The following is a 22,647-nucleotide window of genomic DNA, read 5'->3' as shown; positions in this document are numbered from 1 at the left end:
ATTATTGATGGGCATTATCTGCAAGAGGTTTTCAGTTAATAAGACTTCAGGGTGGGATCAGACCTGTGATGTCATTGTCGTAGAAGTTCTGCTTCTAGCTCAGACTGCCGGCTCTTCTGCAGTTTTTATTTTAGAGTTTTCAGGGGCATCGAGAGGTTAAGCTGCCCAACAGGGATCAGAAGCAGGTTTCGAACTCAGGTTTTCAAGAGTCATCAACTTTGCAAAGTGAACTCTGAAACTCCCTTTCCCTTTACCCAGATTCCTTTATCAAAAAGCTCATCTTCCATGGTTCTCTCCCAGCTCGTCAGGCCGAATGCTGGTTAAACAGGCCCGGGTTTGAGATTCACCCTGATCTCTGCTGGAGTCTAACCTTTCCACACCCAAAGGCCTGTGACGGCCACGAGTTAGTTCTAAGCTGGCTTTCAGACTTAAGCGATGGTAGTGTTGTCCCTTCTGCTTAGGGACCTGCCTTTCTGGGGCGGGGTGCATGGTACATGGTTCTGCCGACGACCCCCGCCCTTTCCTCTGCCTCAGTGATGCCGCTGACCCAGCCGGGCCGAGGAGCCCAACAGAACCACTCGGCTTTCCCCAGGGATCCCCGTGTGGCTTCTTAACTTCCCCACCCATTCTCCCCGGTTTCTGGGTAGCAGGAGTCTTGCGCCAAAGTGTTTTCCTTTGTGCATTCCTGAAGCCTAACAAAACAATGTCTTAACAATACTTGGCGCCCTGTGCTGATTAAATGATTACCAAGGGAGCAAAAATGGTTACACATTGAATGTTGTTTTAATAGTGATACTGAAACTAGTGAGCAACTGAACCGCGGTTCTGGAATGCCTGAGACCATGAGAGCCATCATGTGACTTCAGCCCCAGGGCAGCCGGGACAGCAGCCCTTACTCCACTTGGCTCAGGGACCCATAGCAACTGGTCAGACAAGGGCAGGCTGGCAGGACGCAGTTCTGGGGCCACAGAGTAGACAGAGGCACCCGGACTTTTTCTGGACTTTCATCTGTACGCGGGTTTTAATTTTTTACTAATTGTTTGCCATTGGTTGTTTTTAAGCATTTCATTAAAGAGATGGGTGGTTAAAAGAGAGACAGAGAGAGAGACAGAGACAGAGAGAGACAGAGACAGAGACAGAGAGAGACAGAGACAGAGAGACAGAGAAGGAGAGAGAGACAGAGACAGAGAGGTTGGTAAACACTCAGAAAGGAAGTTGTGGTCACAGAGCCCAGCTTGACTGCATCAAGAAGAGTTCATGAAAGACCATTTCCCTTTTTGACAGTTACTAAGCTTAATCGGATGAGTAGAATCCTCTGGATCACTAGATCTCAGCAAAATTTGGATAAAGTATTTTATGCCTTTCTTCAGAGAAGGAAAAATATGGACCCAAGATGATAACAACCTCAGATGGATGCAAAGCTGGTTGCTCGGCCAGACTCAGAATCACAGTAAAGGTTCCGCGAGCCCCGCAGGAAGTCTCCAGGGAAGCCGCTCAGGCTCTGTGCCGGCTCTGCCGTGCCAGCGAGTGGGAGAAAGGCACCCGGTCCCCCCGGTGGCAGGCGGCCCAGAGCGAGACAGGAGAGAGCGCCTTCCGACAAGCTAAACCCTGAGGTGGGGAGAAAATGGAATTCACTGGGGTTGGAGGTCACGTTTAAACTTGGGCACCAAAGAACTGCTTCGTAACCATAAAGTGGGAGAGATGGAGAGTCAAGAGCTCTGAAAAAGGCCTCTGGGTTTTGGTGGACTGCGAGCGTCCTGGGCGTCAGTCTGGTGGCCAAGAAAGCGTGTTCATTCCCGGTCTGAATTAAGGGAGACGGAGCTTCCAGGAAGCCTGCCACAGCACCCGACCTCCTCTGGAGCTTCAGGGGCCTCCCCCCCAGGCAGGGCCTTGACACCCTGGAGGGATCCAGAGGACTCTGGCGTGGGAGAGCACTCGAGTCCAAGGCTGGAAGGGTGGATTGAAGGAACGGGGCATCCCCTCACACCCAAGGGAGCGTGAGGGCCGTGTCCACAAGGCTGAGAGCAAGGAGGAATCCAGGGGCCTCTTCTGTCCCGTCCCCGGCTGTCATTCTGGGTTCTCCAGCCGAGTGGCTTGCAGACATCATCCAAAGTGGGCATGGGGCTCTTCCCTAATGTTCTTCACGCCTTCCCTCCTTCTGTGAGGGCAGTGCCCTGTGCCCAGTGCCCCTGGCTCACAACCTGGGACTCATCCCAGACTCCGGTCTCTCCCGGCACACCCAGGCCACTGCCGGGCCTCCGATCTCACGTCTCTCCTCTCACACCGGCCTCCCCTCAGTGCAGACCTTCCTCCCTCCCTGGACTGTAGCCTCCATCCGCTTTGGGTCTCCTCCCCCACACTCCCACCATTCAGCAGCCAAAGTCTGGCTCCTCATGGCTGCCGTACCCCCAGTAAATTCCCAGAGCTCCCGGGGGACTCCAGGACCAGATACACACCCTCTGGTTGGGAGGAAAGCCCCTATAAGCCAGCCCCCTGCTCCCCCCGACACAATCGGGGCTTGGAGAGCTCTCCCTCCTCTGCTTCCCCCACTGGCCTGCCCAGCTCCCCCTGAGTGCTTCTCCCCAGCCTCCCCTCCCCTCCCCTCTGGGGATCATGCCCCATTTATTTCGTGCACAGCTTGCTGTGTCTTTATATCGTCTCTGCCACTGGACTGTGAGCCCCTCGAGGGCAGGGATGTTTGTGGACATCTTGGTGTCCCCAGCACTTAGCACAGCCCCCGGCACAGGGCGGGCACTTAATAAATGCCCAGTGACTGACCGCTTGGTCCCAGAGCGCAGAAGGGAGGGTGGGAGCTTCATGTCAGAAGCAGACGGCCGTCCTCGGGGGGCTGAGCCATTTCTGGCCCTGAAGCAGCTGGATGGCCCCTCGTCAGGGCTGATAGAATGGGGACTCCGTCTGGCCGGGGCTGCCTGGCTGCTGAGCTCCTTCCTGCCTCTGAAATGCCCCCCAGCCTGGCCTGCGGAGGGATCGGGACCCTGGGTTTGGTTCTGAGAGCTGCAGGACCATGTGTGAGACAGCTCTGCAAACAAAAGAGCTGGATCCACGAGGGCGGCTGGGAGGAAGGCAGCATGTCATGGAAAAGAGCTGCCCTCCGACCCGACGCCCTAAGGACCATTGGGACCAGGGCCGGCCATGCTGGAAGTCCTCATGGGGAGGGCCCCGGCTGGCAAAGGGGCACAGCCGTACCCAAGAGAAATAAGGAGGCCTGGGGCAGACACTGCTCTGCCACCTTCCATCTTGGCGGCAGTCACTGGGAAAGACTTGTGTTTGTAAAGAATACATTGATTTTGGAAGGAGTGGGAGCCATCAGCCTTGTGCTGGATCACAAGGCATGACCCGGGCGTTCTTCAGCGGGTCGGGGGCCCCTTGGCGCAGCCCACTGAGCCCGACTGACGGACGAGGAGGGGGGAGCTTTGTCTGGCACCGGCTGTCATGCTGCGAGTTACTCATACAGGCACAGACACCGGAGCCATCCTGGAAGTCATGGCTGCCCTTCCGGGCCCTATAAATGGAATCGAGCATTGAAAGCGGTTTCTCTCACTTCTCCATTATTATAAATCAGGACAAAGGTGCACCAGACTGTCCCCAAACAACAACAAGGAAATCTGAAGCTACAGAACAAACGGTTTGCCCCAGAATTCTGTGGTAGCAAACCTGCCGCTGCTGGTGCGCCTGGGGCTGCTCAGCCGATCCGGATCCTCCACCTCCGTCCGCTTCCATGTGATCGTGGCTCTGGAGTAGAGAGAGGTTCAGCGACCAGAGAAACCAAAGCCTGGGGGAAGATGATTTGTCCAAGGCCGCGGGGGTCATCAGAGGCAGAGGTGGGATTCAAACCCAGGCCCTTCTACCTCATGGCCAAGTACTTGGACTTCCTGGCGTGTGTCACAGAGCGGGACAGGACCCTTCCTGATACTCCTCCCTTGTCTCCTATGGAGCCGCTCCTCAGCATCCCCCGGGACTGTAGGCTTTGAGACCGAGGCCTTCGGACGGCTTTATCCAGAATCCTGGAAAAGGCCCTAGCATCCCGAGGAGAAGAGGAGGAGGAGAAGGAGGAGCAGGAGGAGGAGGAGCAGAAGGAGGAAAAGAAGATGAAGATGACAATGGATGAAGAGAGGCAGCCTGTGTGGCGGAGTCTTGACCCTTCCAAGGGAAAGACTCTGGCCTCGGGGCCAGCCCTAAAAGAGGAGAGGCTCCTCCCGGCCCGGCCCGGCCCCCCCCCCCCCCGGGCCCCCCAGGACCCAGATCTCCCCCTCACCGTAACCGGCTTGGCTCAGTACCGCCTTTCCTGAGCATGGATTCAGCAATTTTAGAAACACTTTTTCTTTTGTGTCAAATGAACCCTGGCCAGGGGCCGTCCCCGGCGGGTATTTAGAGATCTTAGCACCAGCCCACGGGCTGTGTATAGTGCTCCCATCTCCGTGGGAAGGAGACCAAGACCACGGCCCCTGAGCCGGAGCGACCCTTTCCCATGAACCCTGAGAGGCTCACGTCCTGCCCTAAGATAGCACGGGCTCCCAGGCACTCCCCGCCCACCTCTGGGCCCCCCGGCGCCCCCGGCCCCCCCCCCCCCCATGCTCCCAGTGCTCTGTGGGGAAGCTTTCTGCGGGGGCTCCCGGCTGCCCCCTCCCACAGAGCAAGAAGCTGGGCCCCAGGGCCTGAGGAGGGGGACTGGGGAGCAGATTCCCACCCTCTGCTTAGCTGTTTCTCTTAGACCTTTTATGCTCCTGGTAGGGAAAGGGAAGCAGGTGAAAGCGGCTTCGTGCCCCCCCCCCCCCCCCCCCATTAGCTTGTCCCCCTCCCTCCTCCCCCCCCCTCCCCTCCCGCCCAACACCACAGCCCCGGGGAAAATTCTGCCACTGTTCCCAACAGTTGGCTCAGTTTCTCGGTTCCCCCTCTATGTTTTCAAAACTTTCTAAATCACGACAAATCAGAATCGAAGACCCTATAATGAGCTGATGGCACCATAGTGTCCCAGCACCGGGCCTGCCGGCAAGAAGACCTGAATTCAAATCTAGCTTTAAATGAACACTTAGTAGTTGGTCTGCCTCCAACCAGTAAGGGACAGGACTGTTGTGAGAATCCAGTTACCCACGTGTAAAGTGCTTCTTGAAGGCTCACAGAACCTTGGGAGCCCGCTGAGCTGCCTTTGCCTCAGGGTCTAGCTCCAGCTAAATTGTGATAGAGGAACCATTAGCCTTGAGTGGCCAGAGCTAGAGCAAGGACAGCCCCGAGCCCTCTCCTGGAGTGTTCCCGACTTCTGGCTTTTGTTTCCCAAAGCTTCAGTCATGTTTGAGAAAGAGTCACATCTTGGGGGGATGCTCTGGCCCTGCAGGGTGAGGAGGACCCAGGCTTAGGGGTTGCCCGGGCTTGGGGGTTGCCCCAGGCTACTGTTTCCAGCAAGGAGTGGCTCTCACTTGGGAATGTTTCTTTCAGATCTGTGCTGTCTGTTTGGAAGATTTCAAGCCCAAAGATGAATTGGGTATCTGCCCGTGTAAGCACGCCTTCCACAGGAAGTGAGTATGGGGCTCTTGCGTGTTATGGTGTATTTACATCAGTGACAGGATATGTGCAGCTTTAAATTAAGGTCCCGTGGGGACTAGGTACCCCCTCCACACTAACGCCCTTGGCCAAGGTCAAATACACCCCTCTATTGCCCCCTTTTATTTTGGGCTATGTTTACTAAATCCCAGAAAACTCATTTTCTATTAGAATCATCTTAACGGAGCACACCATGGGCATTCAGAAGTAGGAAAATAACCCAGATGCTCCCTCAGTCTTGCCTCTAGTGACAAAACTTTTTTTTTTTTATTAAAGCTTTTTATTTTCAAAACATGCATGGAAAATGTTCAACACTGACCCTTGCATAGCCTTGTGTTCCAAATTTTCCCCTTCTCCCCACCCCCACCCCTAGATGGCAAGTAATCCAATGTATGTTAAACATGTTAAAATACATGTTAAATCCAATATAGGTAAACATTTATACAGATCTTGCTGCACAAGAAAAATCGGATTAAAAAGGGAAAAAATGAGAAAGAAAGTAAAATGCAAGAAAACGACAGCAGAAAGAGGCAGAATGCTGTGTTGTGGTCCACACTTGGTCCCCGCAGGCCTCTGGGTGCAGAGGGCCCTCTCCATCACAAGTCCTTTGGAACTGGCCCAAATCACCTCCTTCTTGGAAAGAGTCACGTGGGGACAAAACTTTTGTCTTTGACTCTTTGCTATATTTGGAAAGGAGGTTTCCAGTGGGCAGGATGCTTCCCAGGTAGGGGAGAAAGTCAGGTTTATGGCGTGAGAGTGGATGGCAAATCATCAAGGGAAAAGGAAGGAGAGCATCCCCCCAGCCGCCCACACCTCTGCCCTGGATAGAGCCAGAGCAGCAGCGGCTCGGCCACGCTGTCCACTTGGAGATCATGTCTCGCAAAATAATCTCGTAGTCAGGGCATATTATGGTTTTAAATCGGAATCCGGGACATCGGGGTTGGCAAAATATACTGGTTTTCTTGCTGAGCATTTTCCTGACGGCCTAAAAAAATTGCACTTGCTCTGTTTTTCTCCCAGGAGAGTTCGTTCCACTTCCCCACCTTCCAAGACGGCCTATTCCTTTAGGAAATATTGAGTGACAGAGTCCCACGGACAGGAGGGGCTTTTACTAGAAGAGAGCCAGGGACCAGGGACTTGCTGTCTGGGATGTGGCCACCGGGGGCAGCACCACAGAATGGGGGGAACTGCCCCGTGCCCCCAGACTGAAGCAGAGCAGCCCCACTCTTGGGTTTCAGCCCCCCCCCCCGTTGGACCATTACATGTCCAGTTTGTCATTCGTCGTTCTCTTCCTCACAAAGGCCGTACGTGATATGGGGGGCCGCCCCCCAGAAAGGGGCTGCCGCAGGGGACTAATGCCCCCTTGTCCCTTTGTCTTTCACTTGCAGGTGCCTCATCAAGTGGCTGGAGGTCCGGAAAGTGTGCCCACTGTGCAACATGCCGGTGCTGCAGCTGGCGCAGCTACACAGTAAGCAGGACCGCGGCCCCCCCCCGGGCCCCCTCCCTGGGGCCGAGAACATAGTCTAGCCCGCCCCCAGGACGGACTCGGACACACGATATCGCAGAGAACCCCAGGCGGAGGGCCGCTCGCCCCTGAACCGGCCGCCCCCGCGCAGATGCACCAGTGATCCCCGGCCCTCCCAAAGAGCTGCTCCTTTGGGTCCCGAAGCCACCGGAAGCCTCGGCCGCCCGCCCACGTCCTGGCACGGAGGGCCCGCGGGTGGGGGGTCCCGTGTGCGGCCCCAGCCCCTGTGCCCACCCAGAGTTTGCCTTGGATAAGCAAGTGGGTGATGGTAAGTGTGGCAGGAGGGACTGTGGGCTGAGCCTCGGGGGCTGGACCCCTGGACCACCAGGTCAACCCCCCCCCAGAGACCAAGCGTGAAGCTCCCTGAGCCGCCAGATGAGCCGGCCCGCTCCAGACCCGCTGGCATCCTGATCCTGGATCCCCAAATCCCGTGGTTCTGATGAAAAGCCCGGAGCCGCTGTGGGCCGGATTGGGCAAGGCCCAGGGGAGCGGTGACTGCGCCACAGCCCTCGGCACTGGATTGTCACCGGTGGTCAGACAGTGAGGAGCCGGAGAAAGAGCATGGGTGGTCAGCACTGCCCAGCCAGGCGGCGGCGGGTTCTCCCCGGGACTTCCTGCTGGCCCGAACTGAGTAACAGGACTTGGGGTGGGGCAGCCCCGAGACCCAAGGGCAGGAGGGAGCATCCGGACCGGGTCGTCACCCTCCCCAATGACTCAGTAAGCCCACAGTCACCAAGCCTCCGGGAGCTGGGCCGCCAGCGGATAGACTAGTGGCCGTGCAGCCAGATTGGACACCAGCGCCCCTGAAAGTCAGCCCCCCAAAAGAAGCACCTGCCTACCCGATCCCAGGCTCAGCCCACAACTGTTCCTCCCGTCTGTCCTCCCCAAACCCCTTTGTCTGACCCCAGTTCTACCCATCTCTTGTCCTTATTAGAACAAACGGTTCTTGAGTTTCCAGTTAGCTCTGAGGCACTGCTCTGAAAACATCCCACGGTCTGTATTTTTAAAAATATTTGAACTTGTAAATATTGTATTCAGCAGCCCAGGATTAAGGAGCCCACGATTGTGTGTTTAGTTTTGTACTTGGCTCTGGAAACATTAGCAAAAAGCCTATTTATAGAAGCCATAGATGGCTTTGTCTCTTGCACTCACAGACTTTTGTAGAAATGACCCAAAAGTAGCTGATCTTTGGGGGGTACCAGAATATGTTGTAAATTAGCTCTTAGAAAGAAGCGATGGCCCTAGCGGCTCTTCCCCACGGCCCAGCCCGGCCCCTCACATAACTTCGGCAAGGCCTCCGTGTCCGGGAAGGCTGCTCTGCCTGTATCATGTCCCACACCTGCTGGAACATGGCGGGCCAAGACTGAACTAAAGCAAAAGATTTCATCCTCAAGTGCTTCCCGCTGGTGCCCCCCCCTCCCCACCATCCACTAGAAATCAGAAAGGGATTCCACCGGTTAGGGGGCTAGAAAAGGAAAATGGAAACTGCAGTTGTGGGGAGCCGGCGGACTCCTCCCCCGGTCTGATCTGGGGGGTTCTGTAGGTCCTGTCCGGGTTCTCGAACAAGGGAGTGGAAGGGAAGGCTATTTTTATAGTAGAGCTAAATTTAACCTGCTGGGCTCCATGCTTCTTTTCTGAGCCATTAATGGAAAGGATACCAGTTATAAGTACTCCCGCCTCCCTTCTGACTTATCTATTCCTTTTCTGCATCTCTGGCAGTCGTTAAGTGCCGGGAAACCAATAGATTTGCCTGAACTTTGGTAAAACAGGTTTACAGTAAAATATTTTTAGTGACCAATGTCAAAAGAGAATATTGGGCTTGTCTCTGGATCTGTACAGTTCAGTTACATTGTTTACAGCCTAGGATTTTCCAGGAACATGGGACAGCTTTGGAATAAGTGCCATTTCTTCCATATGGGGCCACGATCAAAACAGAAGTCAGAAATCTGGGGACCGTGAAGCTTTTAGCTTGTGCTCCCGTCCCCTCCAACCCCAATCTGTAGGACTACCCCCTTGGGGCCGTTGCTCTGCTTCTTTGAGTAGGGACCTCAGCAAGGGACTTTTTTTAAGGGCAAAACATTTTAGTCCAATATCTCAAATATTCTTTCCAGCTGAAAGTCTGTTCAGACATTGACTCTATAATTCCAACTTAGCTCCGTCGACCGAGGGCCAAAATAACAAAATCAAAATGTCTTCTCATTCACAGATCGGAAAGGAGTCCAGTTGGGTACAAATGTCCCAACAGACTCCACCTGGTGTCTGTACTGTTTGTTTACACTAATTGTCTAAGCAGAAAGTCGGCACTGTCCCCACGAATCCATCCTGACATTAGTCAATAAGCAAAGTGGATGATGTTAAGCAAGCGATTGATCGGAAGAAATCTTGCCTCTGCTTAGTCATCCGCTCCTGTAATGGAGTTTGAGGACCCAGTGCCAAAAGCCAGTCACTTCTCCCAGCCCCTTAAGCCTGGTGACTTGTGACCCTGACCTAGTGGAGAACGGAGGTATCCAGCCCGTAGTCTGCGATGGGAGAGACCCTCTGGGCCAAGCCAACGGTCCTTGCTCAAAGACCTCCCAGGGGCATTCCCTGCTCGTTCCGGACCGGTCCTGATAGAAATACTAAGTGATCGTGCGCTCCGGCCAGAACAATACAGAACGTAGTTGTAGGTGTAGTTGCACGTTTGGCACCAGTATTAAATCCAAGAAGGAGAAAGAAGGAATGAGAAAAGAATCCCTTTGATCCCTGAATCAAGCTGAAAGCCCTGGAAGTCACTGGCCGCTCCCCATCTCTTGGTGAAGATCCAGGGGGAAGTTTAGGCCTTTGGGGACTTTTGCCTATTTACCCATCAATGATTTTTGTGTTTCTAACTGAAATATGAAGAAAGGAAGCTGAAAAATTGGACTTCATTGACCCGTCGCCAGCCACTCACTCGCCTTCTCCAGCTGCTGACCCGGAATCTCTTGTACTCACTGGGACTCAGGGACAGGGCACAGGAACCCGCGGCCTTTGATGCTGGGCCTGGGAGGCAGCCCGGGGCTTCCCGGCTTTCTTAGCTGCAGAACCTGTAGCATTTTCCACTTCCTCAGATGAGACCCGCCAGGAGGGATTTAGGGACAGAATAAACGAAATGAAAGTGTAGGCAGCACCACCTCCTCTTGCCGGGTCATGCTGGGCTCCCTGCCCTCCGAGGGCTTACGTTCTAATCATGGAGCCCACACCTGGAGCGTTCGGTCTGGAACAAGAGCCCACGTGTGTTTCCCTCGTGAGCCCCCCAGGCCGAGGACTAGCTGGCCTCCCCTGTCAGGTTATTACCACCACGATCAGACCGCTCCATGACCTGCAGGGGTGGCCGGGGGTGGTCACTGTGCCAGCGGGCTCCCAGGGCTGCCCGTGAGGAGCGCCTGCCGCTGTCGGCCCTCAGCCTCCCCCCTCACCGCCCCAGCCCGGCCATGGCTCTGAGCTCTCCGGGCTGGCTGACTGTGAGCCCTCTCTGGGAGGGGAGATGGCTCCCCTTCCCAGCCACGGTCAGTCCATCTGGAACCGCAGAATCGCTCTTGAACCACATTCCTTTCCAGCAAGACAGATCCTCGGTTACGACATAATGGAATTCCTTGTTTCTAGACAAACGGAACCTTCCACTCCCTCCCTCACCCTCGCCATAAAAGCTGAGATTTGACCTTTTAAGTGCCCAACCAACCAGAGATGGGACGTGGACTCATCAGGGCCCTCATGTGGCCCGGGCCCAAGTCAGCCAAACCATCCCCTTCCCCGACCGCCCTTGCTTTAGCCGGACCTTTTCCATCCTTTCTCCTCATCACCTCCTTAGAGAAGCTGGAGCCCGGGGGGCTTGGGGAGGAAGGGCCCCGTGGCTTGTGTCGGGCTGCCAGAGACGGGCGCTCCTTCCCTGAGGAGGGGCCGGCGCGGGGAGAGCCAATTCCTCCTCCAGCCGGCGAGTGGGGAAGGCCCAGGCTCCTAGTGGCGGCTAAACCGGCTGTAATTGTGGAGATAGGATTGGAAAGCGGATCCCTTGACAGCACATCTGGTGCACGGCCACTGGGCCGGCCGCCTCTGGCCACCCAGAGCCACATGCAAAGTTCCCCTCCCCCAGCCCCCACCTCCTCGTCTTTTCTGAGTCCTGGCCCGGCCCTGGGCCAAAAGCACTTGAATCCTGAGCCTTGAAGCTGAAACTTGAAAGGAAAGGCTCGGCAGAAGCACTTTTCAGATCCTTTCAGACTTTATTCCCTCCATCCCTCCCTCTCTCAGACCCACATCCTGAGTCACTAACCCTTTCCTTACCCAAACTGCAAACAATCGTTGGGGAAAGGAGGGGTGTTGTGCAGGCTTTATGCAATGAACTTTGTCCCCGGTGGCTTTGGGGGAGAATCAGTCGCTGCTTTTTTTTCATAAACGACTCGGACGCTTACTCCCGGTTCAGAGTCTGTAAAAATATCTTGAAAACTACGTATTTGGGAGTTGAGATTTAGGATCGAGGTTTGTTACAAGTCGTTCTCATCAGCGTTATTTGTCTCCCGTCTTCATGGGTGAGTGGCCAAGAACCCTAACATCGGAACCCCCAGAAGGAACCAATTTCTCCTAGAACCGAACCCCTCAGACGTCCCTGGGACTTCTGACCGCCCCAGTCCTGGGGCTGCCCGGGGCCTGACGCCAGCCCTTCTAGCCTTTGGGCCTTTGGGCCCCCAATCGGTGCCATCCGGTTAGCTGGGCGCGGGGCTCGGCCTCCTGGTCAGTCCCGCCAGAGGCCCGGGCACTGCTGCCGGCGGCTCTCCCACCATGCCCGCTGTTTCTCATTTGCTGACCCTCGGGATGGCTGGAACGCCCTTCTCCTTTAACAATGATTGATCGCCAGGCAAGACATCCAGTATTAACGGGTGGAGAGACTGAAAGTCTCCCGTGAAAGAATAAGGCAGCCCCGACCCCGGGAAGGGGAGCCCGGCCAGCCGCCGCTCCGGTGCCTCGGCGCGAGCTGGTCTCCCCACGGCGCGAGCTGGTCTCCACGCGGCGCTCGCCGCCCCTGGGTGATCCAAGTCGATATCGTGTAACTCCTGCGAAAGTTTGTGAAACTCTGAGCCTCTGGTTTCATAGACATATTTATACACTAAGGATTCTGCAGCAGAATATTTTTGAAATCATTCGCTGTTTTTGTAAGCTATATTTTTGTATATTTAATTGCTATTTTAAAATTCTAATGCATCTTTTGCTAATCACATCCTTGTTTTGAAAAAATAACGTTTGCATGTGATTGACTTGAAATGTAAATAAAAGCAGGTTTTGAAAATACATGTTGTCGGGACGCGCCCTCTCTGCGGCCGAGCTGTCGGGGGCCTCCTCCGCAAGGTCCTGGGGAGCAGAAGCCTTCCAGCGGCGGCAGCGCCCGGCCCTCAGTGCGGGGCTTCTCCGGAAGGAGGAGCTCGCCGGGGAATGAACCCAACAGCAACGAAGCCCGAGCCCCTGGCAGTGAGCAGCCCCCTCCCCCTCAGACGCCCCCACCTTCGGGGCCTCGGGCCTCAGGGCAGGGCTTGGCCCAAGTAACTAACGGCTAACGGGCGGGGGCCAAGGCCGGGGGCCTCGCACCCGGGACCCGCAGCGGCACAGGCGGGACCAGGAGAAGGCCTGCCCCCCGCCTTCCCCCGCCCCCCGGCAGCCGTCGGTACGCGGGCCTCTCCTCTCCGGTCTCTGAGCATCTATTAAGCGCCTTCTGTGCGCCGGGTGACCTGAGCACTGCGACGAGGGCAGGCCCAGCAGGTGGGTCCCCGGGGGCACAGCCCGAGGCTGGCAGCAGGGAGGGACCCGTGGGGGGGGGGAGTGACCGGGGGCCAGGAGGGGGCCTCAGGCCTGGGGAGAGGAGACTGACTCCGGGGCCTTCTTGGGGCTAAACCTCAGAATCATCAGTAAAACTTCCGGGTTACAAGTTCCCGGCATCTCAGTGAGCCCCGGGGGGGGGGGGGGGGGCGGGGGGGGGGGGGCGCGGCCCCGGCCGGCCCCTCAGGCCCCCCCCCCAAGCCTCCCCAGACTCTGCCCTGCCCCCACCTTCCCTTTCCCTGGGCCAGCTCTTCCCCAGGACTTCCGGGTCTCTCTCCGGGCCGGCGCACGCTCTCTCCGAGGCCCCGCAGTAGCAGCTGCGTTTCCAGGAGCCCCAAGTTCAAATCCCGCCTCGGACCCCGAGCCCCGGGGGACCATGGACAGGCCGCGAAATCCGTGAGAGGCGTTGGGCGGCGGGACCTGGGGACTTGCTGTGAGCCTCGGAGGGTCCCAACCAGCCCCTCAGAACCCGGCCTCCTCCTGCAGAGTATCTGCGCATAGTAGGCGCTTTATCAATACTTGAACTTGACAGGGAAAGGAAGCATTCTGTGCAATGATTCAGGATCAAGCAAAGATTTTCCTTAAGAAAAAGACGCATTAAGGGAAAAAACCAGACATGAACATAATTGTAAAGTTTTTTATACAAATAAAGTCAGATTTAAATAACTGGAGAAATATTCATTGTTCACAGGTGGGCTAAACCAATATCATAAAATTTTATCTAAATTAATCTAATTATTCCGTGCCATTTGAAGTAAATCACTCAAAAAATTAATTGAATTAGAAAAAATATAATCCATTTGGAAGAACAATAGCTCCAGAATATCAAAGGAACTCATGGAAATAAGTAAAGGAAGGAGATCTGGCATGAGAGTCCAGCTCTTAAATGCATCATAAGGCTATAATTATTTCAACTTGCAGGTACTGACTAAAGAACAGAAAGGTGGATCAGTGTAGATATACAACACACAGTCGGAAAAGACTGTAACAAGCTCCTGGTTAACAAATGCAAAGGTTTACGCTTTCGGGACAAGAATTCGCCATCTGGTTAAAAAAAAAAATTGGAAGGAAAACTAGAAAGCAGTTTGACAGAAACTGGGTATAGACCAGCATCTTATACCATTTACCAAGATATGATCAAAATGGACACATGACCTAGACGTGAAAGGAGATCTCATAAGTAAACGTACCCTCTATCAGATTTATGAATAAGATGAGAATTTATGAATAAACAAATTAAAGAGCATTGTGGAACATAAAGTGAATAATTTTGATCCCATTAAGTTCAGGTTTTTTTGTTTTTTTACAAATACATGTTTCCGAGATTAGAAAGAAGTAGAGAAATGGAGGGAGGGATTTGATAAGAGTTTTCGGATAAAAGCCTCCCTCATATCAAATATGTGGGGAACCTTGTCACCTTTTTAAGAATACAAATCATTCCCCAGTTGATAACTTGACAAAGGAAATGAACAGGCAGTTTTGGGAGGAAGAAATCAAAGCTGTACATAGTCATGTGAGAAATGCTCCAAGTCATTATTGATTAGAGAAATACAAATTAAAATATCTATCATCACCCATCAGATTGGCTAAAATGATATGAGGAGAAAATGACGAGTGTCAGGGGGATGTGGGAAAAACGGGGACACTAATTCACCGGAGGTGGAAACGCAACGGGATCCAGCCGTTGTGGAGAGCGATCTGGAACTTCCCCCAAAGAGTCATCAAACTGGATATACCCGTTAAGCCAACAAGATCACTCACTATTCGTTGTTTCCCAAAGTGATCGGGGAGAAGGAAAAGAACCCAATGCTTCCAAAATAGTTAGAGAAGCTCTTTGTGGTGGCAAAGGACTACAGAGGAAAGGGCTGCCCCGACATTGGGGATGGACTGAAAAAGTTGTGCTACCGGATCGTGATGGTGATGGCCTAAGGAGTTCTGGGCAGGCTGATCCCAGAAAAACCTGGAAAGACTTGCATGAAATAAGGAGAACGGTGAAATAAATAAATGAGAAACAAATGTTAATAATGAAATTAAGAAAACATCTAAATAATACTGAACATTGAATTGAGTTGAATCTTGAATAATATTGAAAAAATATTGAAGATGCTAATGGCTCCAGAGAAAGAGAAGTCCAATATGTATTTGTGTGTGTGTGTGTGTGTGTGTGTGTATATATATATATATGTCATATATAATGTCAGACGTTGCCTTTCTCTAACTCAGGGCTGGGAAAGAGGAAGGGAAACATCTTGGAACCCAAATGTAACAATAAATAAATCATTTTTTAAAGAAAAAGAAGAAAACTTGGGGATGATCTCTTCAAACGGAAAGGAGGGAATGGGTAATGTGAGAACGCCCCCTCCTCAGGTTGGAGGACGTAATCAGTAATGATTTCTGGGACCCCAATGACATAACCACTGTATTCTGGGAAGAGAAGGCGAGAAGGGGAACATGTCCGCTTGTAGCTGGAGATGGGCAGGGAGCTTGACCTCCAAACGCGAGTGCTGGCCCTGCAGCTGACCGGGGCTCCTTGAGGGAGGGAGCCATGTCTCCACCTCCTGCCCTTGAGCTGGGATCTCCAGAAGGGACGCGGGTGCCAGGAGTCCAGGATCCCCTCGTCGGCACCCCAACAAGCAGCCGCCCCACTTTTGCTGGATCGCTCTTGGGGATTGGCCTTGTGGACCACTCTGTCCATGAGGTTTTCTTCCCAGAAATGCTCGCGTGGCCGCTTCCCAGTCCAGTGAATTATGGGAAGATGAGTTTGTCGACATTTTGGCTGCACTGAGCTCAGGCCCATGGGGCTCTTCCTGAAGACCCGGCCCCCCAGCTGGACGCCTCTGCATCGAGCCTACATCTGCCCCCCACCCTGCTCCGGCCCCCCTGCAGCACGTCGGGGTCCTTCCCAAGGCGGGGCCCTCAGCACGAAGCCTCCGCCCCAGACGGGGCCTGACCAGGACGGAGGGACCCCTGATCCCAGACCCCCAGCCTCCAGCTGCAGGAGAACATCCGAGTCCGGGCCTCTAAGTCCCCAGCCCCGGTGGGGCCGTGGGTCCTGCTCCCTTGGTCTCCTCCCAGGGGCCGGCATGGAGGATGCTCCATCTGGAACAGAACCTGGAAGGGAAACCTCTGTTCCTCCGGCCTTCAAGGGGAGGCTCCGGAGCCACTGGGGAATGCTGGGAGGGACCTCTGGCTCCTGGAATGCCTGGGATCCTTGGGAAGAAGAACTCTCCCTCATTTCCTTTTCTTCCCCTAAACAGGCCAAATTATTCCAAGATTTCACTTTCTGTTCTTCTCCCAGAGGATCAAGATTCCCGGCACAGAAAGAGTTCAAGGAAACCGAAACTGCGCCTCCCTGCACACATCTGCCCCTGGGATGAGGGGCCAAAGGGGCGGGGGGCCGCCGAGCAGGGAGGGGGATGGGAGGGGAGGGGATGGGAGGGAAGGGGCCCTCCGGGCAGGGGAGGGGGAGGGGAGGGGAAGGGGATGGGAGGGAAGGGGCCAGCTGAGCCGGGGCCACCGTCCCTCTGCCCCCAGGCCGCTGTCTTCTGGGGAGAAGCGACCCCTACTACACCTTCAGAGATGGCCCCCAAAGAGACGGGGACCCCCAGGGCATCTGCAGGGGCCCTCACCTCCTACGAGATCGGCTACCCCCGCCCACACCTGTAGAGGAGGTTTCTCATTCCCTCTGCCCCCAGCAGTCGGGGCCGCCACGGGTGCCTGTCCCGCCCCCACCCCCACAAGGAGCCGGAGCCGGAAAGGGCACTGGGGGGGCCCAGGCCCCAGGAGGCCTCGGGGCAGCGGTCGGTCCTGGGGGGCCTCTCGCGCCTCGGGGGAGCCTGAAGCTCTCTGGGCTCCCTTCCAGAGCTGACCACGTGTCTCGGACCAGGGCAGGCGCGCGTCAGGCCGAGGGAGGGCCCTGGGCCCTGGCTGGCAGCGCGCTGGCACGGCGGAGGGCCGGCCGAGCGGGGGCGGGGCGGAGGTCCCAGGGAAGGGCGCGGCCCCGGGCGCCGCCCACCGCGGGAGCTTCTGCCAGGCGCCGGGGGCCTGAGGCTGGAGGAGCCGCTCCCAGGACCGAACGGGAGCCCCGCTTCCGCAGCTGTAGCGTGAGGCCCGCAGCCGTCGTGACCTTCTCCAGGCCCCACAAGAGCCCCCTCCCCGCCCCGCTCCCTCCCCGAGCAGCCGGAACAGGCGTTCCCGCCCGGCCGGGCGGCCTGGGATTTCCCACCGGCTCCGAGCTCCGTGGGCCGGCCTGCCCCGAGCCACCGGCCCTGGCTGGGGGAGGGGGGGAGGGGGCCGGAGACCCGGCGCCCCCCCCCCAGTCTGTCTCGGGAGGGCGCAGGCCCTGCCCCCGCCCCCTTCTCCCCCCGTCAGCCCGCCCGGGAGCCCCGGGGTCCGTGGCCCAGGCCGGAGGCGGGACGTCGGGATCCCGCCTGCGGGGCCGCGCTGCCCCCTGGCGGCGGCCGCTGCCCCAGCCGGCGGAGCCGAGCCCCGCGACGTCCCGACCCGGACCGGGCCGGTGGGGTTCGGGCGAGGTGCTGGCGAAGTCGGCCCCGTTGGCGGGCCCAGTGGCGGGCGGGGGCGCGGGGGCGGTGAGGGATTTACGCGGCGCGGGCTGGGCTTCAGCCCCCACAGTCACCCTGCGGAGAAGCGACGAGCCCACTTCCATAGAAGGGCGAACTGAGGCTCGGGTGAAGTGACTTTCCCAGGATCACAAGCGGCCGGCAAGAGTCTGATGCCGGGCTCGGCCAAGAAAGCCCCGCCCGCCCCCTCGGCCCCGCCCGCCCCCGGGCTCGGCCCCGCCTAAAAAAGGGTTTTTAACAAAGCACTTAGCGCGCGCCTGCTGTGTGCACGAGGCCGGACGTTAGGCGGCCTCTGCGCGGGAGCTCGCGCTCTAACCCGCCACTAGTGGGTGAGGGAGGAGCCGGGGGGCGGGGAGGTGCCCCGGCAGCTGCGGGCGTCCGGAAGGAGACGCCCCGTGGCCCCGCTCCCGACCCAGCCCGGGTCCGTCACAAGCCCCCGGGAGCCGCGGGCGGAGTTAGAGGCAGGGGCGTTTCTCGGCAGGACCTCACTCACACCGCTAAGGAGAAGTGCCCGCTGCCCGCGCAGCTGCGGCAAAACGGAGGGACCGGCGCGAAACGCCTTCGGAGCCTTCCGTCCTAGGTGGGGCCCTTGTTAGCCAGGAGACCTCGCCTCGCAGAAGGGACCCAAGCTCTAAGGCGGCCCGTTTCCAGGCAACGGAGCGGCTTCCCTTGGGAGGGACCCTTTCCGGACCTCGACCACGGGAGCCGAGGCAGCCAAGCCTGGGGAGAACTCCCAGGGGGGCGCCGGGCGCTCTCGGGCCCCCGGGGGTGCAGCGCGGCCCCAAGGCAAGCGGGGGGGGGGGGGCTGACGGGAAAGGGGGTTGTGTCCTCGGGGGGCTCCGACCAAGGGCACTGCAGCCCCGCAGAAAGCACCCCCCAAAAAGGCACTGCAGCCCCGCAGAAGGCACTGGAGCACCGCAGAAAGCACCCCCAATGAAAGCACTGCAGCCCCGCAGAAAGCACCCCCCAATGAAAGCACTGCAGCCCCGCAGAAAGCACTCCCCAAAAAGGCACTGCAGCCCCGCAGAAAGCACTGGAGCCCCAATGAAAGCACCCCCCAATGAAAGCACTGCAGCCCCGCAGAAAGCACTCCCCAAAAAGGCACTGCAGCCCCGCAGAAGGCACTGGAGCCCCGCAGAAAGCACCCCCAATGAAAGCACTGCAGCCCCGCAGAAAGCACCCCCCAAAGAAGGCACTGCAGCCCCGCAGAAGGCACTGGAGCCCCAATGAAAGCACCCCCCAAAGAAGGCACTTCAGCCCCGCAGAAAGCACACCCCAAGGAAGGCACTGCAGCCCCAATGAAAGCACCTCCCAAAGAAGACACTGCAGCTCCGCAAGAGGCACTCCCCGGGCGGCTTTGGGGAACGTGCGGGCAAAAGCAGCTCCAGGCTGCGGCCGCGCCGAGGGCTCCGGGACCACTAGAAAGCAGCCCCTCCCGTCTCATCCTGGAAGCCCCGACAGGACTTGCTGCCACAAGCCCCAACTCACTGGCCGTCAGCGTCCACACTACACGGGGAGGACGGGTATCAAAAACTGCCATCAAGAAGGGACTCCTGCTACTAGTAAAAATTGGCAAGCACCTTCTCTACAATTTAGCGCTAGAATCTAATTTTGGTCTCATGACTTCAATAATTGTTTCTAGTTTGTTCTTTGATCCGCTCATTATTTAGGATTTTATTAAGTCCCCATTTGAGTCTTTGTCCTCCCTGACCTGATTATATTATTAGCTATGGTTTATAAAGAATACTATTTCTACCCTTTTTTACATTTGTTTGCAATGCCCTGGCATGTGGTCAATTTTTGTAGAAGTTCCATGTGGTGCTGAAGTCCTATTTAAACAGTCCCTATTTAGTCTTTTAGCTCAATTTTCCGATTAAATTCTGTAGTTTTTCTTTCTTCTGTTAAGATTTATGCCAAACTGAGGAATACTGAAATCTGCTAGTATGTATATGTCCTGTAATTCTGCTGACTTATAAATGTAGATGCAAAGGCACTTGAAGCATAGATTTATTATTGCTCTTGGTTTGTTGTCAGTGATTCCTTTCAGCACATTTTCCTTGTTCATCCCTTTTCAGTTTGGCTTTTTGTCTTTGCTTCATCTGACATGATTCCAATTCCTGCTTTTTGGATTCACCAGATACATAAAAAAAATTTTCCAACCTTCATTTTTATTATGTCTCTTTGCTTTTCAGGTGTTTCCTATGAAATGTTAGATTTGTTTTCTTATCCAACCTTTTACTTTTTCATTTTATTGGAGTTTTTAATCCATTCACATTTAGTTATGACAGCTGTTTACTATTTTCTCCATTTGCTAATTTTTTTTTGTTTCCTGATCTTCCTCCATATAGCACTTTGTCTCGTTGTAAGCTTGATCTACTTTAAAAGCAACCCTATTCCCACCAGCTGTCTTCCCCTTATCCTAAGCCCACCCACTCCCATGATACCCTTTTTTCATTGTTGCCTTTTTTTTTTCCATCTACCAATTTCATTCTTTCCCATTATTCCAATAGTCAAGCAAAATCCTCCCTCTTCTTTCACTTTTGTTTTAAAATTTTATTTTCTGCCCCTTACACCATTTTGTTTCCTCATTAATTTCTCTTCCCCGTTTATTCAAAACTATACTATCCTACTAGGGGATGAGAAAGGCCTTTTGGAGGACATGGGATGAACTGCCCTTTGAAGGAAGCTAAGGATGCTCCAAGTGGAGACAAGGGAGTCTGATTAGCTTTCAAGTAAATAATCTGTTTGCATTTCTTAACATACCCCCAGAAGAACACAAACTCCTCGCTAGGGGGGAATTTCTCCGTTTCTTTTTCCCTACTACCCATCCACAAAAAAAAGCACTCCAGACATAAGCCATGGCCAGTGCCAAGGCATGGCGGTGCGTTTTTTGAGGAACAAAGGAGCTGAGTTCCAGAAGGGGAACAACATAAAATGAAATTAAGGTATGTTGAGGCAAGCTAAAGGTTTTAAAAGCTGAAGTGTCTATTTTATCCTGGGGGAGGGGGACTCTAGATTGTGAGTGAGGGAGTAATGTGGCCAGATCTGGACTCAAAATCATGTGAATGCAAACTGCATTGGCCAGAGTGCCAGGCCTGGATCAGGAGAGCCCAAATCTGCCCTCAGCCGCCTCCAGGCTGACCCTGGGCCAGTCCCATAATCCTGTTGGCCACAAAGAAGTGGAGAAGAAAAATCGGCCAACCGCTGAAGCACAAGGAAAACCGCACCTAGGGCAGGGCTGCCATGTCTGAGGTGGCCCTGGAAGGGAGAGTGTGCTAGAGAGAGATCTGGTGGTCAGGAAGACAGTGGGAAAGAGAGATCAAAGGGGCAGTAGGACTGACTGCTCAGTGTGGATAAACCATTCCGGCCTGGGAAGAACCAAACAAAAGGGACTCCTCTTACTCAAAGAAAATGAGAATCTATTTACCTTTGATAAGCACAAGTCAGCATGCCCAAAGTGCATCTCCAGTATGAAGGAACTAGCAGATATAATTATTAATCTCAATATTTGAAATCCCAAGAGAAAATGGAGTCACAGGACTGGAGAAAGACAAAAATCCTAATTTCCAAAAAAGAAAAGTCTACAAAACTTCCACATAGATGAGCTTGACTTGGAGTCCTGGCAAATATATGATTAGTCATCAATGAACAAATTATTTGCGTCAAGAGCTAAGAGAATACTTGGATGATATCTGCTAAAAATCAGCAAGTATTAAGCACCTACAATGTGCTTAATGTCTGGGAATACAAACACAAAATATCAATCCTTACTTGGCAAGAAAATTACATTTTAATAAAACATGTTATCTGTTGGTGAGCAAATGCAAACATAATAAAGATAAATATAAAATATCTGAGCATGTAAAGGGAGAAATGGACTCAGTAAGAGGGAGGTAAAGAGAATGAATTCTAGGCATGGGGGATGGCCAATACAAAAATGAGAGGTGAACTGACCCAAAGAATCGAGGGAAAGCTAGTTGGACTGGACAATAGTGCTGGAAAAATGTAAATGTGCATTAAAACCCGAAAAGGAAGTTGAAGCAAAGGCTTTCAAAGCTGAATAAAGTTTATATTTTATCCTCAAAGTAACAGGAAGCCACTGGAGTTGGGTTAGTATGGGACTGCACGGTCATATTTGCACTTAAAAGACAATTCCTTTGGCAGTAGTATATAGGAAAGACTCCAGGCAGGAAGACCTATTTGGAGGCTGTTGGAATAATTTAGACAGGAGGGCTTGAACTAAAGGAGTAGGTAGCTCTGTGGGGAGCTGTGGAGAGAGACTGGATACAACTGAGAGGAAGATAAAACAGCGGGATTTGGCAGCTGGCTACATGGGGTGGAGATTGAGGAATCAAGGATAATGGCAAGACTATGAACCTGAGACACTAGAAGGGGAAGACTGCCTTTGTTAAAACAGGAAAATCCAGAAAAGGGAAGGATTAAGGGAGTGCGGTTTCAGTTACAGACATGTCAATATTGAAAATGTCTCTGGACATCCAGTTTGAAATATCAAAGCTCTGGGGAGAAACTGAAGATTTCACTCACTGAGATATAGAAAAGAGGACCCAGGAAAGAGCTTTGGGGGACATTATCAGGGCTCCCGACCTGAAGAAAAAGGCAGGAAAAGAACCTAAGACAGGAGAGGGTCACCAACAGTAAGCCAAGGATTAATTGGGACAGAATGAAAATTAAGAATGCATAACTTTGGAGAGATCTCACCTGAGTGATGAGGTTAAAAGCCAGAATGCAAAGAGCTGAGAAGTGGATATGAGTGTGGAAATCACTTTTTTCAAGGAAGATATTTGAGTAGCTCAAGAGCATGACAGGATCTAGTGGAGGCTTTAAGGATGGGGAGATTAGGGTGTGGTTGAGAGTGGAAGAGAAGGAACTAGTTGAAAGGGAGCAGCATCCGGTGGGATGGAAGGAAGAAGGGGAAAACTCAACGGACGAGGATGGAATTGAGAACACAACACAAAGACAGATATGCTCCAAGGAGTGAGAAGCTTTGGGATGTAGAAAAGGGAACTCCTACCTAATAGGTTCTGTGGGAAAAGAGGCCATCGATTAAGGAGAAAGACAAGGGCTAGTCAGCTCCAGTGAAGACCCATTTGCGCTTATGTAGTATGAAATCCATGAAATAAACACAGAAAATAGGGTGAAGGC

At 54.2% G+C, this 22,647-nt stretch overlaps 1 protein-coding gene across 3 annotated transcripts in view; it reads left to right on the top strand.

Moving 5' to 3' along the window:
* The window catches only part of RNF24 (ring finger protein 24), a 79,922-nt gene extending 67,540 nt beyond the window's left edge, over positions 1 to 12,382 (top strand). For all 3 annotated transcript variants that reach the window (XM_031949757.1, XM_031949756.1, XM_003758677.4), the window contains exons 5-6: positions 5,455 to 5,534; positions 6,948 to 12,382. In XM_031949757.1, coding sequence (XP_031805617.1) covers positions 5,455 to 5,534; positions 6,948 to 7,086 — 219 coding nt within the window. In that variant the 3' untranslated portion in view covers positions 7,087 to 12,382. The remainder of the gene's footprint in view (positions 1 to 5,454; positions 5,535 to 6,947) is intronic.
* Positions 12,383 to 22,647: the final 10,265 nt, after the last annotated feature.

This window comes from Sarcophilus harrisii, chromosome 2 (genome assembly GCF_902635505.1).
Source record: "Sarcophilus harrisii chromosome 2, mSarHar1.11, whole genome shotgun sequence".
NCBI lineage: Eukaryota > Metazoa > Chordata > Mammalia > Dasyuromorphia > Dasyuridae > Sarcophilus > Sarcophilus harrisii.
Note: the sequence above shows the minus strand (reverse complement) of the source record. Positions and strands in the feature narration are given on the sequence as shown.